The following is a 24,317-nucleotide window of genomic DNA, read 5'->3' on the forward strand; positions in this document are numbered from 1 at the left end:
ATATATATATATATATGGGGCTGGTATATATAATTATGCAAACACGGGTTTTAGGAAGCAATAATATAATATAATAATACTAATATACAATAATATACAAAAGTATAATAATTAGCAGAACAAGAACTGACAATGTCATATATATTTTTCTATATAAATCAATAGACAAAATACATAAATAATTTACAAAGAGGTGCATCGTGCATAACTATTAATATATATATATTTTGTTTCCTATGCATAATATGCATAGAAAACACCAGACCAATACAAACAATCATATTCATCAATAAAAATGTTTGTACCGTGCAAGAATCAACCCCGCGACCGTCTGAAGGAAGGTGTGTTAAATTGCTAGACCACCTGAGGTCGTATATAAAATTGTCGTTAAGAAAATTAGTAATAAAGATGAATCTGTTATATGTTTTTTTTTCAGATATGCCAAAGAGAAGAAAGCGAAAAGATTGAATGATATAAAGGAGAATGAGTTATTCAAACAAAATATAGAAGAGAACAGAAAGAAACACATGGAGATAGTCACAATCAATGAACCACCAGTTTCAGGATTACCAGGTCAGGATTAACTTCAGGTTTAACACACCACATAGGAGAGTAATATATAATTACTCTCCTATGTGGTGTGTTATATAGTATTCGCCTTTATGGTGGCCTCATGACCATCGTAACGTGCTGTCCACACCACCTTGGTTCCGACAGTCGCGGGTGCGATTCCTCGCACGATATATTTGTTTGAATATGATTTTTATCTATATGGGTGTCATCTATGTCTATATATATTTACCTAATAAATGTATCTATGTATTTATATCAGTTGTTCAGTACCCATTAGACGAGCTCTGCTTAGCTTGGGACTATATATATATATATTATATCCTTATTTTTTTTGTCATCTAAATATATATAACTCAAAGGTGACTGACATAGTGATCTATCAACGCACAGCCCAAACCACTGAACGAATCGGACTGAAGTTTGGCATGCAGGTAGATGTTATGAGGATTTTGATTAATTCTACCCTTAAGGGGATAAAATAGGGGATGAAAGTTTGTATGAAACTTTGTCAATTTTGAACCGATCGGGCTGAGACTTTGCAAGCTTAAATCTTGAAATACTATGACGTAGGCATCCCCTTAGAAAGAATTTTGATAAATTCCACCCCTAAGGGGATAAATTAACACGAGCGAAGCCACGGGCACAAGCTAGTTTATACATATACTAGCTGTGCTCGCGGTTTCAACCGCATGAAATTTATAGTCTATATGTTATTCCGATGTATAAGCTATATTACTGTAATGTTTCATCAAAATCCGTTCATTAGTAAGTATGTATGTATTTGGATATATATATTTCAATTTATGAATTTAATTATAATTGTACCTACTTCCTTTTATTATTTATTTCAAGTTATTCACTTAAATGCACCCACTAATCTCTGTCTGCCCTATGGTCGACTGGAAGGAAATGCCTTATGGTGTTAAGTCAGCCATAGGCAACTTTTTTTTTTGTATTTGTGCATTAAGTTTTTATAAATAAAAAATTAATTAGTTTTTGCGTGAAAGAGTAACTAACATCAAACTTTCGCGTTTATAATATTATTAAGATTACGTGAATTAGATGATGTAATTATTATCTTTTTATATATATATATATATTATAATTATATAACAATGAAACCATTCTCCTCTCTTTTCTCTTCTCTTCTCTCTCGCTTCCTGTACCCAACAGGGTCCATAATGGATCTATTTTGAATTTATCTACCTACCAACTGTTTACTTACAAACTTTCCCCCCCTCTGATCGATCCCCCGTCCAATTCAAACGGGGATCGAAATTACGACGGCCTGAGCCGAGGTTCGAACCCCTAGTGGTGCCCTCAGACTAAAGTCGTATCCGTCGGGCAGGAGTTGGCCTTCAGCCGCTCCATAAGTCCTTCCGCGGGTTTGGAGTGCCATCTGCACTCGCCCCATAACATCCGGTGAAGCTGTAAAGGCCAGCTACGGCCAACAGCATTAGAGTAGTCCGAAAAAAAAAAAAAAACAAACTTTCCCGTTTATAATATTATTATTAAGATTAAGATTATAACTCTCTGGTGTTGTAATCACTGCTAACAATCCCATTCCTCCAGGTCCTGATGAGGTCACGATCAAGAGTGAGCAGCTGTATGCGATACTGAAGAGTGGTAAACACAAAGTGATGATACTAGACGTGAGACCTGGCAGTGCGTACATTGAATCCCATATTGATTACAACATGTGTATCAGTGTACCGGAAGAATGTATATCACCAGGGTGAGATATGTTTTTTTTTAAGTTGTCTGTCTATCTATGGGGTGAGATGTTTGTAGTTGGCGTGGAAGGATCTCTATCCTTTGTCAAGGTCACTATATTTCAATTAGCTATATATCTTTCACCTAGTTTCAGGATATTTGGATGGTAAGATGAGAATGATTTCAGGTCAGTTAGCACATCGTGACAATTTCAGTAACTTATAATAATATAATAATAATCTCAGGACAATTCACACAGCGCCATCTAGACCCAAGGTAAGCTAACTAAACCTTGTGTTATGGGTACTAGAGAACTGATACATAGATTTGTTTTGCAAATAGATAATATACATAGGCAACACCCAAACTGATACAAATAATCATACTCATGAATACAATAGTGTTGCCGTGCGAGGAATCGAACCCGCGACCATCGGAAGTAAGGTGGTGTGCTAAACCGCTAGTCCACCGAGGCCGTCCTAGTAGAACTATTCTTCTTAAATCGAGTTTATTTTAGAGCTGACAAGTCTCTATCGTCGAAAGTTGTTGCTGATCTGCAGCTGACTCAGCAAGAATAGAATAGAATAGAAAATCATTTATTCAAATAAACTTAATTTAAGCACACAAGACAAGTAATATCCAAAAATATTTTTTTTGAGGTGGGCAACCCTTATCGGGATCGGATATCATTTTTCGTAAAGGTTAACCCTAGATATATGAATACTAAACGTAGCCCAGACACAAAATCATTATTTTTTATTATTGTGGATGTATTTAGAAAAAACAATTGTATTTAAGTATTGATATAAATACTTGTCCGTTGTACGTTGTCCCATAACATAAATTGTGCTTAGTTTGAAACCCTAAAGGCGCTATTCAAACTCAAATTAAAAAATCTTTTATTCATGTAGGACATTTTAGCCGCTTATGAACGTCAAATTTTTACATTCTAATTTAATTTTTTTTCCCTACCGTCCAGTATGTGTTTATTGTCTATATGCGCTATTTTCCAGGGTCTTTTCAGGGTATCTATACATCTATACATATAAATAAAATTGGAGTGTCTGTTTGTAATATTGAAATAACCGTTTTTTATTACATGCATATAAGTATAAATACGGAACATACACCAGAATAACATTATTTTAAAAATTTTATCTGTGTCTGTTTGTTCTGGTTAATCTCTGAAATGGCTGGACCGATTTTGACGGGACTTTTCTTGGCAGGTAGCTTATGTAATAAGGACTTACTCAGGCTACTGTTATTTTAGAAAAAAATCTTTTGTTTGTGCGAAGTCGCGGGAATAGCTAGTTATTAATAAATTTGAAATATTTTTCAGTCAATCAGCGCATGTTTTGGAGCAGAACCTTCCGTCTGCTTCCAAGGAGGTGTGGGCTGAACGCGCCACCATGAAGTTGATCGTGATCCTGGATTGGAACAGCACTGAAGTCATACCAGGGAAAACCTTACATCTCCTCAAGACTATATTGCTCAAGGTAAGCTTTGGCTACTCAATTCAATTCAAAAATCATTTATTCATTTTAGTAGCTTATAAAAGTCAATTTTTTTTATATTATATTTTTTTTCTCTACCGTCCTGAATTTCATCATCGCACTACCCCCCAGAAACTAAAATATCATCCCGATCATCTGGATGATCTGCGGTCCTCTACCGTGCAGTTTTCCAGAAAATGTTTGCCACTGTGAATCTGTCTGCCCATAAAAAATATTTACCATTTACCCGCTGCTCTTCAGTTTACCCGTAATCCCCGAAATATCGGGGACCCAATAAAAAAAAATGTAGGGTGTGGACCCTACATTTTTTTTTATTGGGTCCGTGGTGAAATCAGTGGTGATTTTTCCTAATGGTATATATAAACAATGGATGCGAGAAGCGCAGGATCGAACGTCGTGGAGATCTTTGGGGGAGGCGTTTGTCCAGCAGTGGACGTCTTCCGGCCTATCTCAGACCTCAGATGATGATGAAATAATTACCGCGTCAAATTTAAAACAATATATAAGGATATTTATTTTATTTTAAAACTACAAAATGCTGGCTGATGAAACTAAATTATGACGAAACAGAACAAATACTTCCACCTTACGGCTAACACACAGTTCTGCAAATTGAACACACACACACACACACACACACACATATATTCATACATACACTCTCTCATTCACACCAATGCTCACCTTTTCGATTATACATCCACAAATTTATTCCCTACATTTTACACACAAGTCCCATAGCTATTAACACAAAGGGTAAACATGTAAAATGAACACAATAATAAGTCACTCCAGTCTCTACAATACAGGCCTGCGAGCCTAGTGTAGAACTACAGTAAATTAAAATGTAAATGTGTATCATGAATAAATATTATTATTATTATTATTATTATTTTCCATCGCACTGCTCACCATCGGTGACAGGATTCATCCCCACACGCTAGAACCTAAGTGGTCTCGGACAGTGCGGTTTCAGAGGAGCTTCCTCCCGCGTACACTTAGATTGTGGAATGAACTACCTGCTGAGGTTTTCTCACGAGACTATAGCATGGGGTTTTTCAAAGGTATATTCAGGTTTCTAAAGGGTCGGTAATGCGCATTACACCCCTGGTGTCTCAGGCGTCCATAGGCTACGGTAACCATTCACCATCAGATGGGTCGTATGCTAACATCAATTCTTACTAATATTATAAATGCGAAAGTAGCTCTGTCTGTCTGTCTCGCTTTCACGCCTAAACCACTGAGCCGATTTCAATGAAATTTGGTACACAGATAGTCTAGACCCTGACAAAGGACATTGGCTACTTTTTAATGTGAAAAAGGGTTGCAAGGGGTTGAAACGGAATATGAAAGGTTATATGGAAGTATCGTCATTTTATGCGGACGAAGTCGCGGGCGCACCTACTAGTATATATATTTTTTTATTTTGATTTTCAGTGGGATGTGAAAGTCCACTATGCTCGACCGCCAGTGGCTCTCAAAGGTGGCTATGAGGATTGGCTGCTCAAATACCCGGCGTTCACTACCAACCCACAAGCAGTGCCGCCCAGGCAGGAGGAGTTCCTTGATGATATGCTTAGTAAGTTAACAATAACTGTTTGTAGATATGACGGCCTCGGTGGTTTACCAGTCGGGGGTTCGATTCCTTGCACGGTACGAACAGTTGTGTTCCAGAGTATGATTGTTTGTATCACTCATGTATAGAAAAAATTGTAATTATTTATTTATATTTTTTATTGCACCAAATATAAAAAATAACTAATTTATCGCTTATCGCGAAGAAATCTCTTCCAGACTACCTTTGGGTGGATAGAGAAAGTAAAGATAACATGTATCTATATATATCTATAGCATGTTATCTTTAGGTGGGTTAGGTGGTGTCTGAGATACAGGCTAGGCCTAGTTTAGACACTACTGCACTGGACTTGATATTAAATAGTTTTAAGAACTATTGTATATATATGAATTAATATAGATATATAACCTTAGTTAAGTCCCTTTTGTATTTGTTTTATTGCACAATAAAGTTATTATTATTATTATTATTATTTAATATTAAACTTTCGTGTTTAATATACATTTAAATTATTAACCGGGTCTTAACACGAATAATTTTATGGCAAATAAAGGTATTTACCTCTCTCGACGTTTCGACTAGGTTGCAAAAGCCGTGGTCACGAGCTGACTTAAGTAACAGCGATGTCAATGTAGATAGGTGACAGCAGTTTTTTCTTCATCTACCGTCACTAGATTGTTTAACGAAAATTCGCGACACACAGCACTCACACACACACACACACACAGCACATTATTATTATTATCTATATATTATATTAGAATATTAATTATCTAGTACCCATAACACAAGCTCTGCTTTCCACGAGACTAGTTGGCGCTGTCTGAATTTTTTAGCGATTATTATACTAGTTGTGCCCGCGGTTTCACTTGCGTGCACAAATTTCAATAAAAAATATAGCCTATGCGTTATTCTGATTCATAAGGTATATTACTGTAAAGTTTCATCAAAATCCGTTCAGTAGTTTTTGCAAAAAAAAAATAACAAAACTCCATACTCACAAACTTTTACGTTTATAATATTAATTAAGAGTTACTTATGTCAAATTTGCTATTTGGTAGTTAATATTGACACAAAATTCTGAATATTTATTTAAAACAGCAACACTCAGGTTTCATTTTGTTTCTACTTGTGATGAGTCTGCGTTTCGAATGAGTGGTAGAGTCAAAATATGACTTCAAAAGTTACCGTTGCCATTTACCAGTCCTGTATATTTAGCAAAATAAAGTGATTTATTGATAGATTGAGTGATTGATAAGTTTATTTGAATAAAGATTGTTTCAACTGTATCACATAAAAATCATCATCATCTACTTCTTCCTTATCCCATTTATTTGTGGTCGTCGTAATATGTTTTTCGCTTCCATTCATCCCTGTTCGCAGTCATCGCGTTATTTACTTCCTTTCTTACCTTATCATCTATCACACAGTCCATCCATCTCTTTTTCGGCCTTCCTCTGCCCTTATAACCATCCACATTCATATGTAACACCTTTCTTAAAATATCCTCATTCCTACGCATTACATATCCATACCATGATAGACGACTCTTCAACCTCTCCGACACCGGCGCCAGTTTCGTACTTCTTCTAATGTATTCATTCTTTATCTTATCCATTCTTGTCACACCACACATCACATAAATAATATACTGTATTAAAAATTTGTTCACAGGTGAAATTGACTACCCGAACTGGTCTGATCTAGTTCCAGTGACGCCGCCATCCAAACCCAAACAGATCCAAGCCAAGCCAGGTGAACCAATGATCGACCGGGCTAGTAAGGTAACATTTTCATGAATGTACTCCTGTACTATATTTTTAAACATATGCTCTAATCTCTAATTCTATAATCTGTTTTTAATATGGGAGACAAATTTGACATTATCAATGGCTCTAATGGGAATTAATATTAATTACACATTTTTATACGTTATTGAGAAATAATATGTGGTTGTTTATTTAAAACACACTAACACTTAATTAATAAAGTATAGGAGTTGATAATTATGAAATGATTAGGTACTTATGTACTTATTTAATCATTTATTTTAACAAAAAGACGACATCTTTTATTGTCTTAACAAAAACCGGAAGTGGGTCAAGGTGAAAGAATCATAGATAATAAAAATAACAGAGAACACAAAAGTTGTACAGAGTAAGTTACTTTAAAGATAGAGATTAATATATTCTAACAATAGGTATTCAAAAATATATGGTTTTCGTATCAGAATAGATTTTTAATTTTTAACTAAAATAAAGACTAACTGTTTTTTATAAACCAAATGTCCTTTTTATAGTGTCATCAATATATATTATAAAATAAAATCGCTTTCGCTGTCTGTCCGTCCATATGTATGCTTAAATCTTTAAAATTACGCAACGGATTTTGAAGCGGTTTTTTTAATAGATAGATTGTAGTAGTAGTAGTTCTAGAGGAAGGTTTATATATATAATACATGTACACCCCTGCGAAGTCGGGGCGAGTAGCTAGTATACCATAAAACAAACACCTATTTAAAATATGTAGCTGTTTGAAAGAAAAAAAAAATGTAGGTATGTACATTAATTCTGTAAAAGTTACTATATGTACGGGAACGTCAAAAATGTATTTTTATGCTGTAACGACAGTAATGGTAACACTAGTATATATAAATAAATTTTAAAAAATCTTAGCTTTTATAGAATTTTTTAGCTTTAAAACTAATATCTTAAAATGAAAGTTTATGATTAGACAAATTTGTATCGCAAATCACCACCAGCACATTAACACAGCACCATCTACTCCCACGGTCAGCAGAGCTTCTGTTATGGGTACTAGACAACTGATATTTTTAATAGATATTTTTTTTTATAAATACAAACATATTACACACAGCCAGACTGATACAAACAATCATACTGAATACAAATGTTTGCACCGTGCCAGGAATCGAACCCGCGACCATAGGAAGTAAAGCGGTGTGCTAAACCGGTAGACCACCGAGGCCGTCATAGTAGAACTATTTTTCTTAAATCGAGTTTATTTTAGAGCTGAGAAAAGTCGCTATCGTAGTAAGTCGTTGCTGATTTGCAGATAAAAAAAATAATAATATCATAGTGTATTGTATGGACCTGAATAAATATAAGTCTGATAGCAATTTAAAAGGTTTATTTGATTTGGTTGCAGGCTGTAGCAGTTCAGATATATGAGGAGCGAGCTCGGATGCAGTCCATATTGGAGCAACAGGAGCGTCTCGCAGACACTTCACTGACCCTTGAGATGCAGCGGATAGAAGCTGAACAGGTGAGCCAATTGAAGACTAGAATTTGAAGATTATTCCACACATGGTCACTCTATTCTACCAAATTTGAATTTAAATGAATTTGTATTATTGTAAACATCATCATTGCCTTGCCTTTATCCCAATATTTGGGGTCGCCGCAGTATGTCATTCTCTTCCACTGCTCTCTATCGGTCGTCATATCTGAACATACTATTCTTTTATTCATATCATCTTTCACACGATCCATCCATCTTTTCTTAGGGCGTCCCCTCCCTTTACATCCATCCACATTCATATATTTATATATTACTGTAAACATGTACAACATTTATTTGAAAAGAATACGAGCTGAGTCTCTTGACAGTTCTTATCATCACATAATTTCGAACTGACGGTAGATTTGACATAACATAAGAGACTGTAATAGACCCTCATGATAAAGATATTTTGAATTAGAAAATTTGAATAAAAAAAAATGTCTTATTAATTTGGATGACGTATACCCAGCGTCAATAAATTCATTTATTTATTTATTTACGCAACTATTATTGGGTCTAGCCAGTACAATAGTGTATCTAATACTATATTATGCATGTTCGTTAATGTAACATATATATTCAATTCAATTCAAAATATCTTTATTCATGTAGGTCTATTACAGACTCTTATGATATGTCAGTCCGTCAGTGCGGAGGAGTGTTTTCGACCTAAGAAAAACTGATAAGAAACTCAGCTCGTATTCTTTTCAAATAAATGTTGTATATGTTCAAAATAATACAGATTCATTTTTAAATTCACGTTTGGGAGAATAGAGTGACCACCAGCATATGCTATTGCAAAAGCAAATAGTCTAATCAGTGTTTGTAACCCGAACAGACCAGTCCCCACAAGCAGCACCCGCTGACGAGTATGACGGACACCTAGCTCTTATCTGCGATTTCATGTATTTTACATAAAACATTAACTATGTTCAACATCATGATACAATATATATAAAGAATAAATAAACATTATTTTTTATCTGTTTTAATAATAATAATCTCAGGACAATGCACACAGCGCCATCTAGTCCGTAGTTAAGTTATTTAAAGCTTGTGTTATGGGTACTAAATAACTGATACAAATACATAGATATATTTTTTGGTAAATACATACATATTATATATAGAAAACCCCAGATACAAACAATCGTACTCATGAAAACAAATGTTTGTGTCGTGCGAAGACTCGAAACCGCGACCATCAGAAGTAAGGTGGTGTGCTAAACCGCTAAACCACCGTGGCCGTCAGATCTTTTACTTTAATAATTTTGTATTTAATTTTTAAGGATTGGGAGAAGGTGCGGGTACAGCGTGAAAGCGAGGAGCAGGATGAAGTGCGAGCTATGTTCAAGCTGCGAGAACAGGAGATCATATCGCAGCTGATGCAGCTCGAGAACAGGCAGTATGATATGGTGAGTTACTCTTCTATTACCTCTCACGAGACTACAGCATGGGATTTTCCAAGAGGGGTATATTAAGGTTTCTTATGGGTCGGCAACGCTCACGTGACACCCCTAGTGTTTCAGGTGCATTTACCATCAGATAGGCCGTATGCTTGTTTGCCACCGTCATGGTTTAAAACAAACTTGCTTATATTTGTTAAACCAGTCCATAAACTAAGAGCAGATTTTTTTAGCATGTGTAGAAATGAGAAGTATTGGTTAGGTGGACTCTATGGAACGCTAGTTCATGAAGTGGGTTTAAGGATTAGAGTTTGTTCGGAGTAGTAGGGGAAGGACCACCTTGTGAGGTAAGGACTGCGGGAAGAAATACGGACAGCACACAAAACACGAACACGAAGTGTTAACTTATCTAAATGATAAAGACAGATAACAAATAAGGGATGTTGACATTTAATTTATTATTGTAGGAACAAGAGAACCAGAGTTTACGCGAGCAGCTCGAAGAGTATCAGCGACGGGAGCGTGAAGACGCAGCCAAGCTCGCTGACTCCATCGCCAGTGCGGCTCAAGACAACGATACTGAAGGTATAAAATATCCATTATTTACACAAATACTTGCCGTTTTACTAGAAACTCATTCCGATTCAATGACGGCATCGGTAGTTTAATAACAACGCTGCCTAACTTCTGATTGTCGTAGGTTTGATTCCTTATATGGTACAAACGTTTGTATTCACGATTAAATTTGTTTGTATTGATATTTGTTTGTATTGTATGGATGTTGTCTGTGTATATTATGTACAGATACCATTAGCATGTTTAATACCACAAATGTTTGGTCCGCAAACATTATTATTGCTACTGGAAGCGTTACGAACAGGTAGCGAAATTTTTCGGTTACCAAAACAATGCAAGTTCTTTTTGGTTGAAGAATAATACTTAGGTTATACTAATTATACTGCTGTAATAACAGGGTACAAATGCAATGATCTTTAAGTGGTAGAGCAAACTGTACGACCACACGTGGTTGTTCAGCTCGATTGGGCCGCTTGAACCGGGAAATACCACACCTCGGCAGAAAACCGGCGTTAAGTGTTATCACGTTGAAGGGAGGGCACAGCTTGATGTATTTTGATACATCTTGCTCGACTTGGGGCGGCCCGAACTGGCATAGTACCTCCACCAAGCAGAAAACCACAGCCAAATAGTGTTGTACTTGCGACAGCACTGTGTTCCTGTGGTGTGTAAGGTGACCAGAGCCCCGTGGGGACTGGTTGTGCTGGTATTGGAGGACCTGTGTGTTCAACAGTGCCGCGGGATTGCATAGGCGCGACGTGGTGGCGCAGCGTTCAGGGAGACCCGGTGAAACGGCTAACCGCTGGCCGCCCGCAGGTTGTTGGGTTCCCGAACCCAGGGATTACTTAATCTCCGCCCTGGGAGGCTGAACCACCGCCTGCGCATAATCCCTGGTGTAGTAGTCGTGCCGGAGAAGGAGACCGGAGTGGACCCGGCTGCTACACCAGTGGGGGGACCGGGGCCCTTCCGGCCGCTGTGCCACCAAATTGCCAAACCTGTGCAATACTGGGGTACATTGACACATACTTTGTCCTTTCTAATACCAGCGCGATCATTCCCCTTCAACCTTAAAAAACAATACCCAAATGGCCAGAAAAAAGAAAAGGAATCGCATTAAATCAGCGGCACCCCTATCCACTATTAATATGGATTTCTGTAACATCAGGGGACTACACGGAAACATCAATGCGGTCCACCATCATCTCGAGACCGCCAAGCCGACCCTTCTGTTCCTTACGGAGACACAGATATCCTGTCCGGCTGATACGTCGTACCTTACGTATCCCGGGTATACACTTGAGCACAAATTTGTGCGTCGAGCTGGGGTATGTTTATATGTCCGGGAGGATATTTGTTGTCGCCGCCTTCTTGGCCTAGAAAAAAAAGACCTGTCAGTACTATGGGTACGCGTAGATCAGGGTGAGTACACCGGTATCTACGCATGCCTATACAGGTCTCATAGCGGTGACGAGGACACGACTCGTCTGTTTGAGCACCTTCAAATCACGTCTGATAAAGTTCTCGAGCAATATCCCTCCGCGAATTTAGTGATACTTGGAGACTTTAATGCCCATAGTGGCTCCGTTCTCGAATCACTGACCATGCGGGGAGAACTGCTCACGAGTTTGCCCTGGCCTATGGATTCTCACAACTGGTTCATTCTCCAACGAGAATACCAGATATCGAGACCCATACGAGCTCCTTACTGGACCTTCTGCTGACTACAGGTCCGGACGAATATTCAGTCACCGTGGAAGCGCCTCTTGGTTCTTCGGATCACTGTCTTATTCGATCCCAAGTACAGTGCACACAACCTGCCACACACCGAACACCTGGTCGACGTCGCATGTGGCATTATAAGTCAGCAGATTGGGACAGATTGCGAGAATTTTACGCGTCGTACCCATGGAAGCACCACTGCTTTGCATCAGAAGACGTCGATACCTGTACAGCCGCCGTTACTGAAGTCATACTTGCGGGTATGGAATGTTTCATTCCAAATCTGCTTGTTGCTTCAGGGGCGAAAAAGCGACCGTGGTTTAATAGGTCATGCAGAGAAGCCAGACAGGCTAAAGAAACTGCTTATCAGGCTTGGACCACGGCTCGTTCCAACAGGGATGTTGGCGTATCTGATGCGAGGCGGAATTTAAATGCTGCGTCCAGGTTTAGTAAAAGAGTAATTGCTAGAGCCAAATTCGACTTCGTCACCAAAATTGGGGAGCGATTAGCCCGTCATCCTTCTGGAAGTCGAGCCTTTTGGTCCCTTGCTAAGGCTGCCGAAGGTAACTTTAGTCAGTCGTCCTTACCACCACTACGGAAGCCGGATGATAACTTGGCACATAGTGCAAAAGAGAAGGCCGATTTGTTGTGCGCTCTTGCCTCAAATTCGACTTTAGACGCTGGGAACACCATACCTACTACCATCCCATGGTGTGGTAACTCTATGCCGGAAATATCCGTAACACAACGGAGTGTCCGGCGAGAGTTGCTGTCTCTCGACGTCAACAAGTCGAACGGGCCAGACGGCATACCGGCTTTGGTGCTAAAGAAGTGTGCTCCTGAGTTGTGTCCCGTACTCACGCGCCTCTTCGCGCCATACCTCTGGGCAATTTCCGTCGTCATGGAAGACCACCCTTGTGCACCCTGTGCCAAAAAAGGGCGACAGGTCAAACCCATCGAACTACAGGCCTATCGCTATCGCATCTTTGCTCTCCAAGGTGATGGAGCGTGTAATTAATACACAGCTCCTCAGATACCTAGAAGATTACGATTTATTGAGCGATCGTCAATATGGCTTTCGCCATAATCGCTCAACTGGTGATCTTTTAGTGTATCTCACACACCGCTGGGCTCTTGCCATCGAGAGCAAGGGTGAGGCGTTGGCAGTCAGCCTTGATATGGCGAAGGCATTCGATCGGGTTTGGCATCAAGGTCTCCTATCGAAATTGCCCTCATACGGAATACCAGAGGGATTATGCAAATGGGTCGCTAGTTTTTTGTCTGGCAGATGCATCAAAACCGTGGTCGACGGTAGTTGCTCCAATAGCATGGACATTAACGCTGGCGTCCCGCAAGGCTCTGTTCTCTCCCCGACACTGTTTTTGCTGCATATTAATGATTTGTTAACTACGGTTGACATTCATTGCTATGCGGATGACAGTACTGGGGACGCGTCTTACACGGGCCGTGCGAACATCCCTCTTTCCGTTGTGGAGTCAAAGCGCGAACAGCTTGTGTCTGAAATCGAGAGTACTCTCACCAGAGTCTCCGATTGGGGGCGATTGAACTTAGTTTAATTCAACCCTACCAAGACACAAGCCTGCGCGTTCACCGCTAAGAAAACCCCTTTTGCTGTGGCTCCGCAATTCCAGAACACGTCCATTACCATCTCTAAGAGCATTGGGATTCTCGGTGTCGACATCTCTAGCACAGTTGAGTTCCGTAGTCATCTCGAGCTGGCGTCCAAGAAGCTCGGTGTGCTGAATAGAGCGAGGCGGTACTTCACTGCGAACCAGAGACTTCTATTGTATAAGTCGCAAGTTCGGCCGCACATGGAGTACTGCTCTCATCTTTGGGCAGGAGCACCTGGATACCAGCTCGGTCCTTTTGACTCGGTTCAGAGACGTGCTATGAGAATTGTCGATGATCCCAATCTCTCTAACGGTATCGAACCACTTAGCTTGAGGCGAGACTTCGCATCGCTTTGTGTGTTCTACCGAATATACAATGGACTGTGTTCTGATGAATTGTTTGACATGATGCCTACGGCTACCTTTTACCATCGCACCGCTCGCCATCGACACGGAATTCATCCCCACACGCTGGAACCTAAGTGGTCTCGTACAGTGCGGTTTCAGAGGAGCTTCCTCCCGCGTACACTTAGATTGTGGAATGAACTACCTGCCGAGGTTTTCTCGAGAGACTACAGCATGGGGGTTTTCAAGAAGGGTATATTAAGGTTTCTTAAGGGTCGGCAACGCGCATGTGACACCCCTGGTGTTTCAGGCGTCCATAGGCTACGGTAGCCGTTTACCATCAGATGGGCCGTATGCTTGTTTGCCACCTAAGTGGTATAAAAAAAAAAAAACGTTTCGCATGGTGAGCTGTAGGTTCCGGTTGCCCCTCCTCCTCCCACTATCCCTTTCCTACTTCCCTCCCCTACCCACCCCTTTCTTACATACCACGGCAGCGGAATACAAGAGATTTTTACCCCAGGGTAGTACCAGTAACGGTGTTACTGGAGAATCCACCCCTGAAATATCACACTCAGGCTGCCCTGCGTATTCTGGGGTGGGCAATACTCCGCTCAATTTGGCCAACAGGAAACCGAGCAAATCTCCATCGGCATTTCCCTTGCTCATAGTCAGTTTTTGCAACATCAGGGGAATTCATTCCAATCTCAACGCCGTCCACCACCACCTGGAGACGGCGAGGCCGGCTTTGCTCTTCCTTACGGAGACGCAAATATCCTGTCCCAACGAAATTTCGTACCTGACCTACCCTGGATATAAATTGGTACACCATTTTATTCCACGGGCCGGTGTGTGCGTTTATGTCAGAGTCCTGACCTGTCCATTTTATGGTTGCGTGTAGATCCTCTAGCTCCAACAGATTCCCTCCGCTGAGGTCGTGATTCTAGGTGACTTTAACGCCCATCTCGCTAAATGGCTCGGTTCACGTACCACCGACTATGTGGGGAGAACTGTTCATGGCTTTGGCGTATGTTTTGACGCAACTGGTATCTTCGCCTACGCGAATTCATGATGTTGTTGACCATATATCTTCACTGTTGGACCTTCTGCTGACTTCTCATCCGGACGGATATCTCTGTGGAAGTCCCACTTGGATCCTCTGATCATTGTCTGATACGGAACGAAGTGCCTGTCACGCGTCCTTCTTTGCCGCGATCTACTGATCGACGTCGTGTTTGGCATTTTAAGTCGGCAGATTGGGATGAGATGCGAAGTTTTTTTGCATCTTACCCATGGGGGCGAGTTTGCTTCACACTGGACGATCCTGATGTAATAGCTGAATCTGTCACCGATGTAATACTTCAGGGAATGGAGATGTTTATTCCAAATTCCCTGGTACCTGTCGGTGGTAGATCTCTGTCCTGGTATGGCGGATCCTGTTTGTCTCGCCATAAGCAGGAATGCTTCCGTGCCTGGATTGCAGCTGTGAAGTCAAGTGATCCAGATACCAGTGCCCATAAAAGGAAGTATAACTCCGCTTCCAGGTCCTTCAAAAGAGTTATAGCCACAGAAAAGTCGGAGCACATTAGCAGAATTGGTAAGAGACTGAACAGTCTTCCATTTGGATCCCGGGCTTTTTGGTCTCTTGCCAAAGCTGCTCAGAGAAATTTCTGTCAGCCATCTTTTCCACCACTGCGCAGAAAGGATAACTCGTTGGCCCAACATGCTAAAGAGAAGGCCGATCTCCTTGGGTCTCTTCTTGCATGCAACTCGACACTGGACAATAGGGAGCAATCACCGCCGGTCATCTCGCGGTGTGAGACTTTTATGCCAGAGATAAAATTTACCCAAAAGCTGGTACGTAAGTCTCTTTTCTCCCTTGATATCCACAAGTCGAGTGGGCCTGACGGTATTCCTGCTATTGTGCTCAGGACGTGTGCACCTGAGTTGGCTCCGGTACTAATGCGTTTTTTCCGATACTGCTACTCTATAGGTGTAGTCCCGAAACTTTGGAAGACGGCTTTGGTTCATCCGATCCCTAAGAAGGGAGATCGCTCAGATCCAGCTAACTATAGGCCCATAGCCATCACCTCCTTATTCTTAAATATCATGGAGTCGATTGTCAACCGTCAACTCCTACGATACCTACAAGTGAACCAGTTGACTTCTGATCGTCAGTATGGCTTTCAGGGTCCAGGGTCGGTCAGCTGGTGATCTTCTACTGTATTTGACACTTTGCTGGGCAGAGGCTATTGAGAGTAAGGGGGAGGCCCTATCTGTTAGTTTGGATATTGCGAAGGCCTTTGATCGGGTTTGGCACAAAGCTCTGCTTTCAAAGCTACCATCCTTCGGGTTGCCTGCGAAGTTATGCAATGGGTTGCCAGCTTTCTCGCTGATCGGAGCATCAAGATCGTTGTCGATGGTGCTTGCTCCGATCCACACTCTGTGAATGCTGGTGTTCCACAAGGCTGTGCTATCTCCGACTCTGTTCCTTCTGCATATCAATGACATGTTACAAATCAACAACATTCATTGCTATTCGGATGACAGTACCGGAGATGCCTTGTACAGCGGCCATGCCAATATGTCGCAGGCAAAAGTTATAGAGTACCGGAACAAACTTGAGTCCGAAATAGAAACTTCACTCCATCAAGTTTTGGTTTGGGGTCACGAAAATTGTGTTCAATTCAACCCCAAGAGAACACAAGTTTGCGCGTTTACCGCTAAAAAGAATCCATTTATCGTATCTCCTCAGTTTCAAGACACTCTCCTTGATGTGAAGCCAAATCTCGAGGTCCTTGGTGTTGATATATCCAGTGACTTTCAGTTTTGCAGTCATTTGGAGGACAAGGCTAAAATAGCCTCAAAAATGCTTGGTGTGCTCAGTAGAGTGAGACGGTATTTCACGGCTGCCCATTGCTTGCAATTATACAAGGCGCAGATTCAGCCGCATATGGAATACTGTTCTCATCTCTGGGCGGGAGCACCGCAATATCAGCTACTTACTTTTGACCTCATTCAGAACCGATAAGCTAGAATAATTGGTAATCAACGTCTATGTGACAGACTCGACTCATTGACTTTGCGGCGAGATATTGCATCTCTGTGCATTTTTTACCGCAATTATCACGGGGAGTGTTCTGAGGAATTGTTCGGATTAATACCAGCTGCTGAGTTTCACCATCGTACCATCCGCCAGAAACTGAAATACCATCCTGATCATCTGGATGAATGACGGTCTTCCACGGTGCGGTTTTCTAGAAACTTTTTGCCACGTACAATCACATTGTGGAATCACCTTCCAGCAATGGTATTTCCGAACCGATACGATATTGAAACCTTCAAGAAAAGAGCTTATTCCTTTTTAAAAGGCCGACAACGTATTTGTAATTCCTCTGGTGTTGCGGGTGCTCATGGGCGGCGGTAATCACTTACCATCAGGTGAGCTAGATGCTCGTTTGTTCCGTGTTATAAAAAAAAATACTTTTATTTTAGTTCTTCAGAATGTTAAAATACTATGTCTATACATATAAATAAAATTGGAGTGTCTGTTTGTAATTTTGAAATAACCTTTTTTTATTACGTGCATATGTATATAAATACGGTACATACACCAAAATATTTTTTTATACAATTTTTGTCTGTCTGTTTGTTTATCTGTTTGTTCCGGCTAATCTCTGAAATAGCTGGACTGATTTTGACCGGACTTTTATTGGCAGTTAGCTTATGTAGGAGTAACTTACGCTACTTTTATTTAAAGAAAATAAAGTTAAATTCCATGCTAAAGAAGTGGCTTGAACGGCTAGTAAATAATATTATTCCGGTGTAAAGAGCGATCGTTACTTCTCATAAGATGGGTCGTCAGCTTTATCCAAGGGTACAGAATAGGTATCACACGCGTTCTGAAATCGAAGCGGCTACTGCTACCTACTCGTCTACTGTGGTTTATATTTGAAATCTGTAATATTTGCACCCGGTCAGCGGAGCGAGCCCGGCTGGCCAGCGAAGCCGCGGCTGCGGAGCGAGAGGTGGAGGCCGCGCGGGCGCGCATCGACAGCATGCACGCGCAGCGCCTGCAGCTGGACCGGCGCCGCGCGCGGCTGCAGGCCGAGCGGCTGCGCAAGCTGCAGGCCGCCCGCCGGGCCCGCAAGCCCGACCCGCACGTACGTACCGCTCACGAGCGACGTCTGCAGCTGGACCGGCGCCGCGCGCGGCTGCAGGCCGAGCGGCTGCGCAAGCTGCAGGCCGCCCGCCGGGCCCGCAAGCCCGACCCGCACGTAAGCCCGACCCGCACGTACGTACCGCTCACGAGCGACGTCTGCAGCTGGACCGGCGCCGCGCGCGGCTGCAGGCCGAGCGGCTGCGCAAGCTGCAGGCCGCCCGCCGGGCCCGCAAGCCCGACCCGCACGTACGTACCGCTCACGAGCGACGTCTGCAGCTGGACCTCGACTGCTGCAGAACTGCCATCACCACCGTCCGAACTATCTCCTCACCCTGAAGTCACTGAAGATCGAGTCCCGCGGAATGAACGAGATAAACTTTGTGTGCAGTCGTCTACGTGAATTACTGTATCCGACGGGTTTACTCGATACCATTTATACCCGTGAAATAAAGGACATAGAAGCGAGGCTTTTGAAATCTGTTAGCGTCAGAATTTGTTACATCTAAATATATATAACTCAAAGGTGACTGACGTAGTGACCTATCAATGCACAGCCCAAACCGCTGGACAGATTGGGCTGAAATTTGGCATGCAGGTAGATGTTACGACGTAGGCATCCGCTAAGAAAGGATTTTGCTAAATTCCACCCCTAAAGGGATAAATTAACGCGAGCGAAGCCGCGGGCAAAAGCTAGTATATTATAATGTTGACACCCTTTTTTCGATATTCATTCCATACAAAAAGTTCGTTGTGTTGTCTATTGAAGTCTTTGGGCCTAGCTTGCACGACATGAATAATTTAAGAATTGTAAACATACAGAAATCTATGGCATTCAGATCTTTTCTGGTGGAAAATAACGATGAGAACTAAAATGAAACGCATCTACTCCAAGAAATCCATTGACCATAGAGTTAATAATTCCAGATTGATATTTCTCCCGGAATACAAAAGCTGGAAGTGCGTTCCTCTTTACGATTTCGTAGTAAAAATAATTGGCAGTTAAATAAGTGTATTAACTCCATAAGTATATAATTAATTAATATATAATATTCTTCAACAGGATGATGACAGTGATACTTACATGGGATCCCCTGACAGTCCAGGGGCTACCGGACTCAACCGTTCTCATTCTTCTCCAAATATACCAAAGGTGAGTTTTTATAGTCCAAATATTATAAAACACCATTTATTTATTTTAGTGGCATTAAAATACATAGAGCATTAACAAACAAACATCCATACTTACAATCTTTCGCATCGATAATATGAATAACCACATCTTATTATTATTATAAATTCAAAATTCAAATTCAAATTCAAAATATCTTTATTCATGTAGGTCTATTACAGACTCTTATGATATGTCAAATCTACCGTCAGTTCGGAATGATTTCGAGATGAGAAGAACTGACAAGAAACTCAGCTCGTATTTTTTTTAATAAATGTTGGACATATATACAAATATACAGATAAATAAGTAGAATCTAAATAAAATACATCTTATTAAAATGTTGACACAATTTATAAAATAAACTAAAAGCCACACAACACCGGCATCCGCAATTTTTTTTTATATTAAAAGCACATACGTTTATTAAAAAGTTAAACGTTATTAAAAAAAATAAGTAAAGTTAAATCAGTCAAGTAAAAGACTTCCTCTTCAATATTCAAATTTCACTCGTATGGCATTTTAATTTATATTTAGTTCATTCTATTTAACTTTAAAATTATGTAGATAGTTTATAATATGTATGTATTTTATGTAAGTGTATAATAATAATAACAAGAATTTGGAAACGGGAAAAAGTTTATATCATACCCATAGTCCTCTCATCTACAGGTATCATACCCAATCACCTACATCATAGCCTGAAACAATTAGATATACAAAAAACACTTTACATCACCCTTCAAAAGGCTGCCATCTTAAATACTTGTCGTACAGTCCGAAAATTTCTCGAAATAGATGAAAAAGATATAATACCAGGCACACAATAAGTACACACTCACGCATACACACACGCACTCACATATACACACACTCTGCACTTACTCGGTTTTGGCCCGTAAGTGTGGAGAAAACCAGCAAAAGCTGAGAAAAGAAAACAATAATAATAAGTCATTCTCAACACATGCCGTCTTGTACGGAAATTTCTGTCGTCTTCACTTTCATCATCCACATATAACTTTTAAACTCATCCACGCTTGGCTAAGGCCCGCGTGTTTGAATGTATTACCCCTGTAAAAAGGGAGATATATAAAACAATAATAATAATAATAATAACATGCTCTACAGTCAGAAAATTTTTAAATAGTCCAATTCCAAACATTCCTACTGATTAAATAGAATAGAATAGAATAGAAAATCATTTATTCAAATAAACTTACATTGAAGCACTTTTGAATAGTCATTACATTTTTTAATCTACCGCTCGTTCGGAAAGCTCTCTCATCACAAGAAGAACGAGCGATAATTTTATTATTACTTTACATTTTTAAGTTTAAGTGTGTGAATACAAACCACCAATTAGCACTAATTCAATTAAATACTCAAATAGAAAAAATATTGAATATATAACTTTAGATTAGAAAAGATTAAATAAAAATAGGAGAACAAGTGACTTGTTAAAACCCGTCCTTGTCTCTACAGAACCAGCTATAGCTGAGAAATAATATATGTACATGATAATAATAAAACTCTATCGTGTACACTAAAATATTGTAGTATGTTATTTTATATAATAAGAAAATACAGTAAATAGTAAAATAATTACAAAAGGCGATCTTATCACTAAATGCAATCTCTTACTGACAACCTAGAAGAGAGGACTTATGTACATAGAATAGGGTAGGTGGCACACATAAGACACTATTTATTAGTGCATCTAGTAATATATGATTACTAGCTGTCGCGGCAAACGTTGTTTTGCCTTAAAATAAAAAAAAAATTAGGGGTGGACTACCCCTAACATTTAGGGTGATGAAAAATAGATGTTGGCCGATTCTCAGACCTACTCAATACGCGCAAAATTTCATGAGAATCGGTCAAGCCGTTTCGGAGGAGTATGCGAACGAAAACTGTGACACGAGAATTTTATATATAAGATTGTTATATACATAACATTTTAATTCATATAATATTAATTATTATTGTCCTTCATCATCTTTATATATCTGTTATTTTAGTTACTTTTAGTTTTCTCCTGTTTATGTCATTTTACCTATCTGTTCGATATTTCAATACGTTTCTCTAATGTTGCCTTGAAAAGATTGCTTTCAGTAATAAGCCCGCCTTATTGTAACGATACATGTGTCCTTTGTTATATTGTTTGTACTTCTTCTTTACTGTATGTTGCAAATAAAGTATATTCTATCTATGTATACATATAAATAAAATTGGAGTGTCTGTTTGTAATATTGAAATAACCGTTTTTAACTACATGCATATGAATATAAATACGGTACAGGTACATACACCAAAATAACATTTTTTACAAGTTTTGTCTGTCTGTTTGTTCCGGCAAATCTCAGAAATTGATAGTTAATTAAAAATAAATAACAGATGCCGTCTGAAGAGGAGGAGATGATAGTCCCAGCAGTGGACCGCAGCACGAAGCCGAATAAGGTGGCGCCCTCCAGCGAGATGTACCAGCGCGACTTTCAGCCCGTCTGGGGCGATGTTGTGAGTACCATTCATGTATTTAATGAGTTGGTCACGGATTCGATGCTCGGATAATTTACAAATACATTGATATAGTTTATTTATTTATTAATAAGTACACAAAACAGATTAGGTTCATCAAACCCAGGACCATCGAAAGTAAGGTGGTAATATAATTGGAATGCGTAGGACGAAGTCACAGTTGAGTTATTACGTACTGAAAGTATATATTTTTTAAACTTGCAATACGATATCTGTTGCGGCCTCTTTTTGACAGGACTGCTTGCTGACCGCTTACAAGACGTGATTAGAACAAACAGAACAATTGACAAGACATACGACAGACACAAATAGAAATAGAAATAGAAATAATCTTTATTCAAATAAACTTAATATAAGCACTTTTGAATAGTCAAGTTTTTTTGTTCTACCGCTTATTCGGAATGCAGATTCATCACAAGAAGTATAAGCAAGAAACTTATGTGTTGCTCTTTTAAATAAATATTTATTTACTTATATTTAATTAACAACAAGTACACAGTTTAGACATTTGACTAATTATTGAAAAGAAAATAATTAATGGAAAAGGAAGTAAAAATACGATTTCAACCTGGAAGAACGTCTTCCACACTCAGATGAGGTAAGACCAAGCGCAAACCCATTATTAATAAAAAAATATATATATTATACTATCAAACAAGCTCTCTGATCTATACTATCAAACAAGAGCAACACACAAGTTTCTTGCTCGTTCTTCTTGTGATGAGACAGCTTTCCGAACGAGTGGTAGATAAAAAACAAATTGTTATGACTATGATTCAAAAGTGCTTAAATTAAGTTTATTTGAATAAATGATTTTCTATTATATTCTATTCTATTCTCTTTCATTACCGACGACAATCTTAACGGTCGGCCGACAAGCAGACCGTTCAATATCATAAAAATATATATTTAGTGTTAGGGAAAATACTTTATATGGAAGCGTCTGTCTCGTACCTGTATGGTTCTGCGGATTTCTTAGGCTTCAGGGTCTCGAAGATATTTTTATTTTTCGCTAGCTTTCCAGTTTCACAGTAGGTTTAAATCAGTTTTAATTTATTTTAATATACAAAAAATGCGCGCGCGTCATGGCCGCCGTACGGTCAGTTCTGTCATAGGTAAGGGGGGGAGCAAGGAAAAGCGCGGGAACAGAAACTAATGGACTCTGATATAATAATCTGTGCTTACGATGGTGCAGGGTAGATTTTTAACATTTAGTAATTGAAAATTTACTTCAAACATTTTTTAATATTAAAGTTTATTACTACTCCCGGTTCATTAGCTGATATTATTAATATACTAGCTGTCCCGGCAAACGTCGTTTTGCCATAAAATAAAAAAAAAATTAGGGGTGGACTACCCCTAACATTTAGGGGGATGAAAAATAGATGTTGGCCGACTCTCAGACCTACTCAATACGCTCACAAAATTTCATGAGAATCGGTCAATCCGTTTCGGAGGAGTAGGGGAACGAAAACTGTGACACGAGAATTTTATATATAAGATATAAAAAATTGTATTTATTGCTGTATATTCACTGTATATCCACATCAGCGTCACTTCTCGTTTTATAACAAAGTAATCCAGACAATACAAAAATACAAACTAAATACAAAATAACTATTTCTATATATTGTATGAAATTAGGTGTTATTTCTGCGGAAGTCCGTTATCTTATCATAATGGATTTATATTATTTTGTTTCATTCCGCTACCATTAGCATGTGCGAGACCACAGATATTCTGTGCGGAAACCAGACCAGCGCGACTAGAAGCGTCACTGCCTTCTATATCCGTGGTCAAATCAACGTCGGACTGTTATCGCATTTAGATCCGATCGACATATTCGACACGTGTTTCCGACGCCTCTGAATGAGGCATCATTGGGCAATGAATATAGTTTGGAAGTCTAGTTGTAGCATTCGCACTAATCCGAAATAGCGGTGGCTTTATGCTACATAGGGACTATACTGTTTTAAACTTGATGCGGTCATTATTTAATTAAACAAAAACAAAAAACGCGATCAAAAAGTGTATTAAATGTACGTAAAGATACTGTGAGTACAGTTTGCCGAGATGAATATCGAGCGAGTTCCAGTAGT

The 24,317-nt window shown here is 39.6% G+C and overlaps 1 protein-coding gene across 1 annotated transcript in view; it reads left to right on the forward strand.

Annotated features, from left to right (window-relative positions):
- LOC131847468 (ubiquitin carboxyl-terminal hydrolase 8) overlaps positions 1–24,317 on the forward strand; it is a 51,142-nt gene that overhangs the window by 3,716 nt on the left and 23,109 nt on the right. The window contains exons 3-13 of the mRNA XM_059197057.1: positions 437–573; positions 2,146–2,308; positions 3,626–3,782; positions 5,238–5,379; positions 7,051–7,160; positions 8,545–8,661; positions 9,969–10,094; positions 10,553–10,670; positions 18,335–18,516; positions 19,576–19,665; positions 22,078–22,197. Coding sequence (XP_059053040.1) covers positions 437–573; positions 2,146–2,308; positions 3,626–3,782; positions 5,238–5,379; positions 7,051–7,160; positions 8,545–8,661; positions 9,969–10,094; positions 10,553–10,670; positions 18,335–18,516; positions 19,576–19,665; positions 22,078–22,197 — 1,462 coding nt within the window. The remainder of the gene's footprint in view (positions 1–436; positions 574–2,145; positions 2,309–3,625; positions 3,783–5,237; positions 5,380–7,050; positions 7,161–8,544; positions 8,662–9,968; positions 10,095–10,552; positions 10,671–18,334; positions 18,517–19,575; positions 19,666–22,077; positions 22,198–24,317) is intronic.

This window comes from Achroia grisella, unplaced genomic scaffold (genome assembly GCF_030625045.1).
Source record: "Achroia grisella isolate CSIRO2021 unplaced genomic scaffold, CSIRO_AGI_Agris_v1 utg537, whole genome shotgun sequence".
NCBI lineage: Eukaryota > Metazoa > Arthropoda > Insecta > Lepidoptera > Pyralidae > Achroia > Achroia grisella.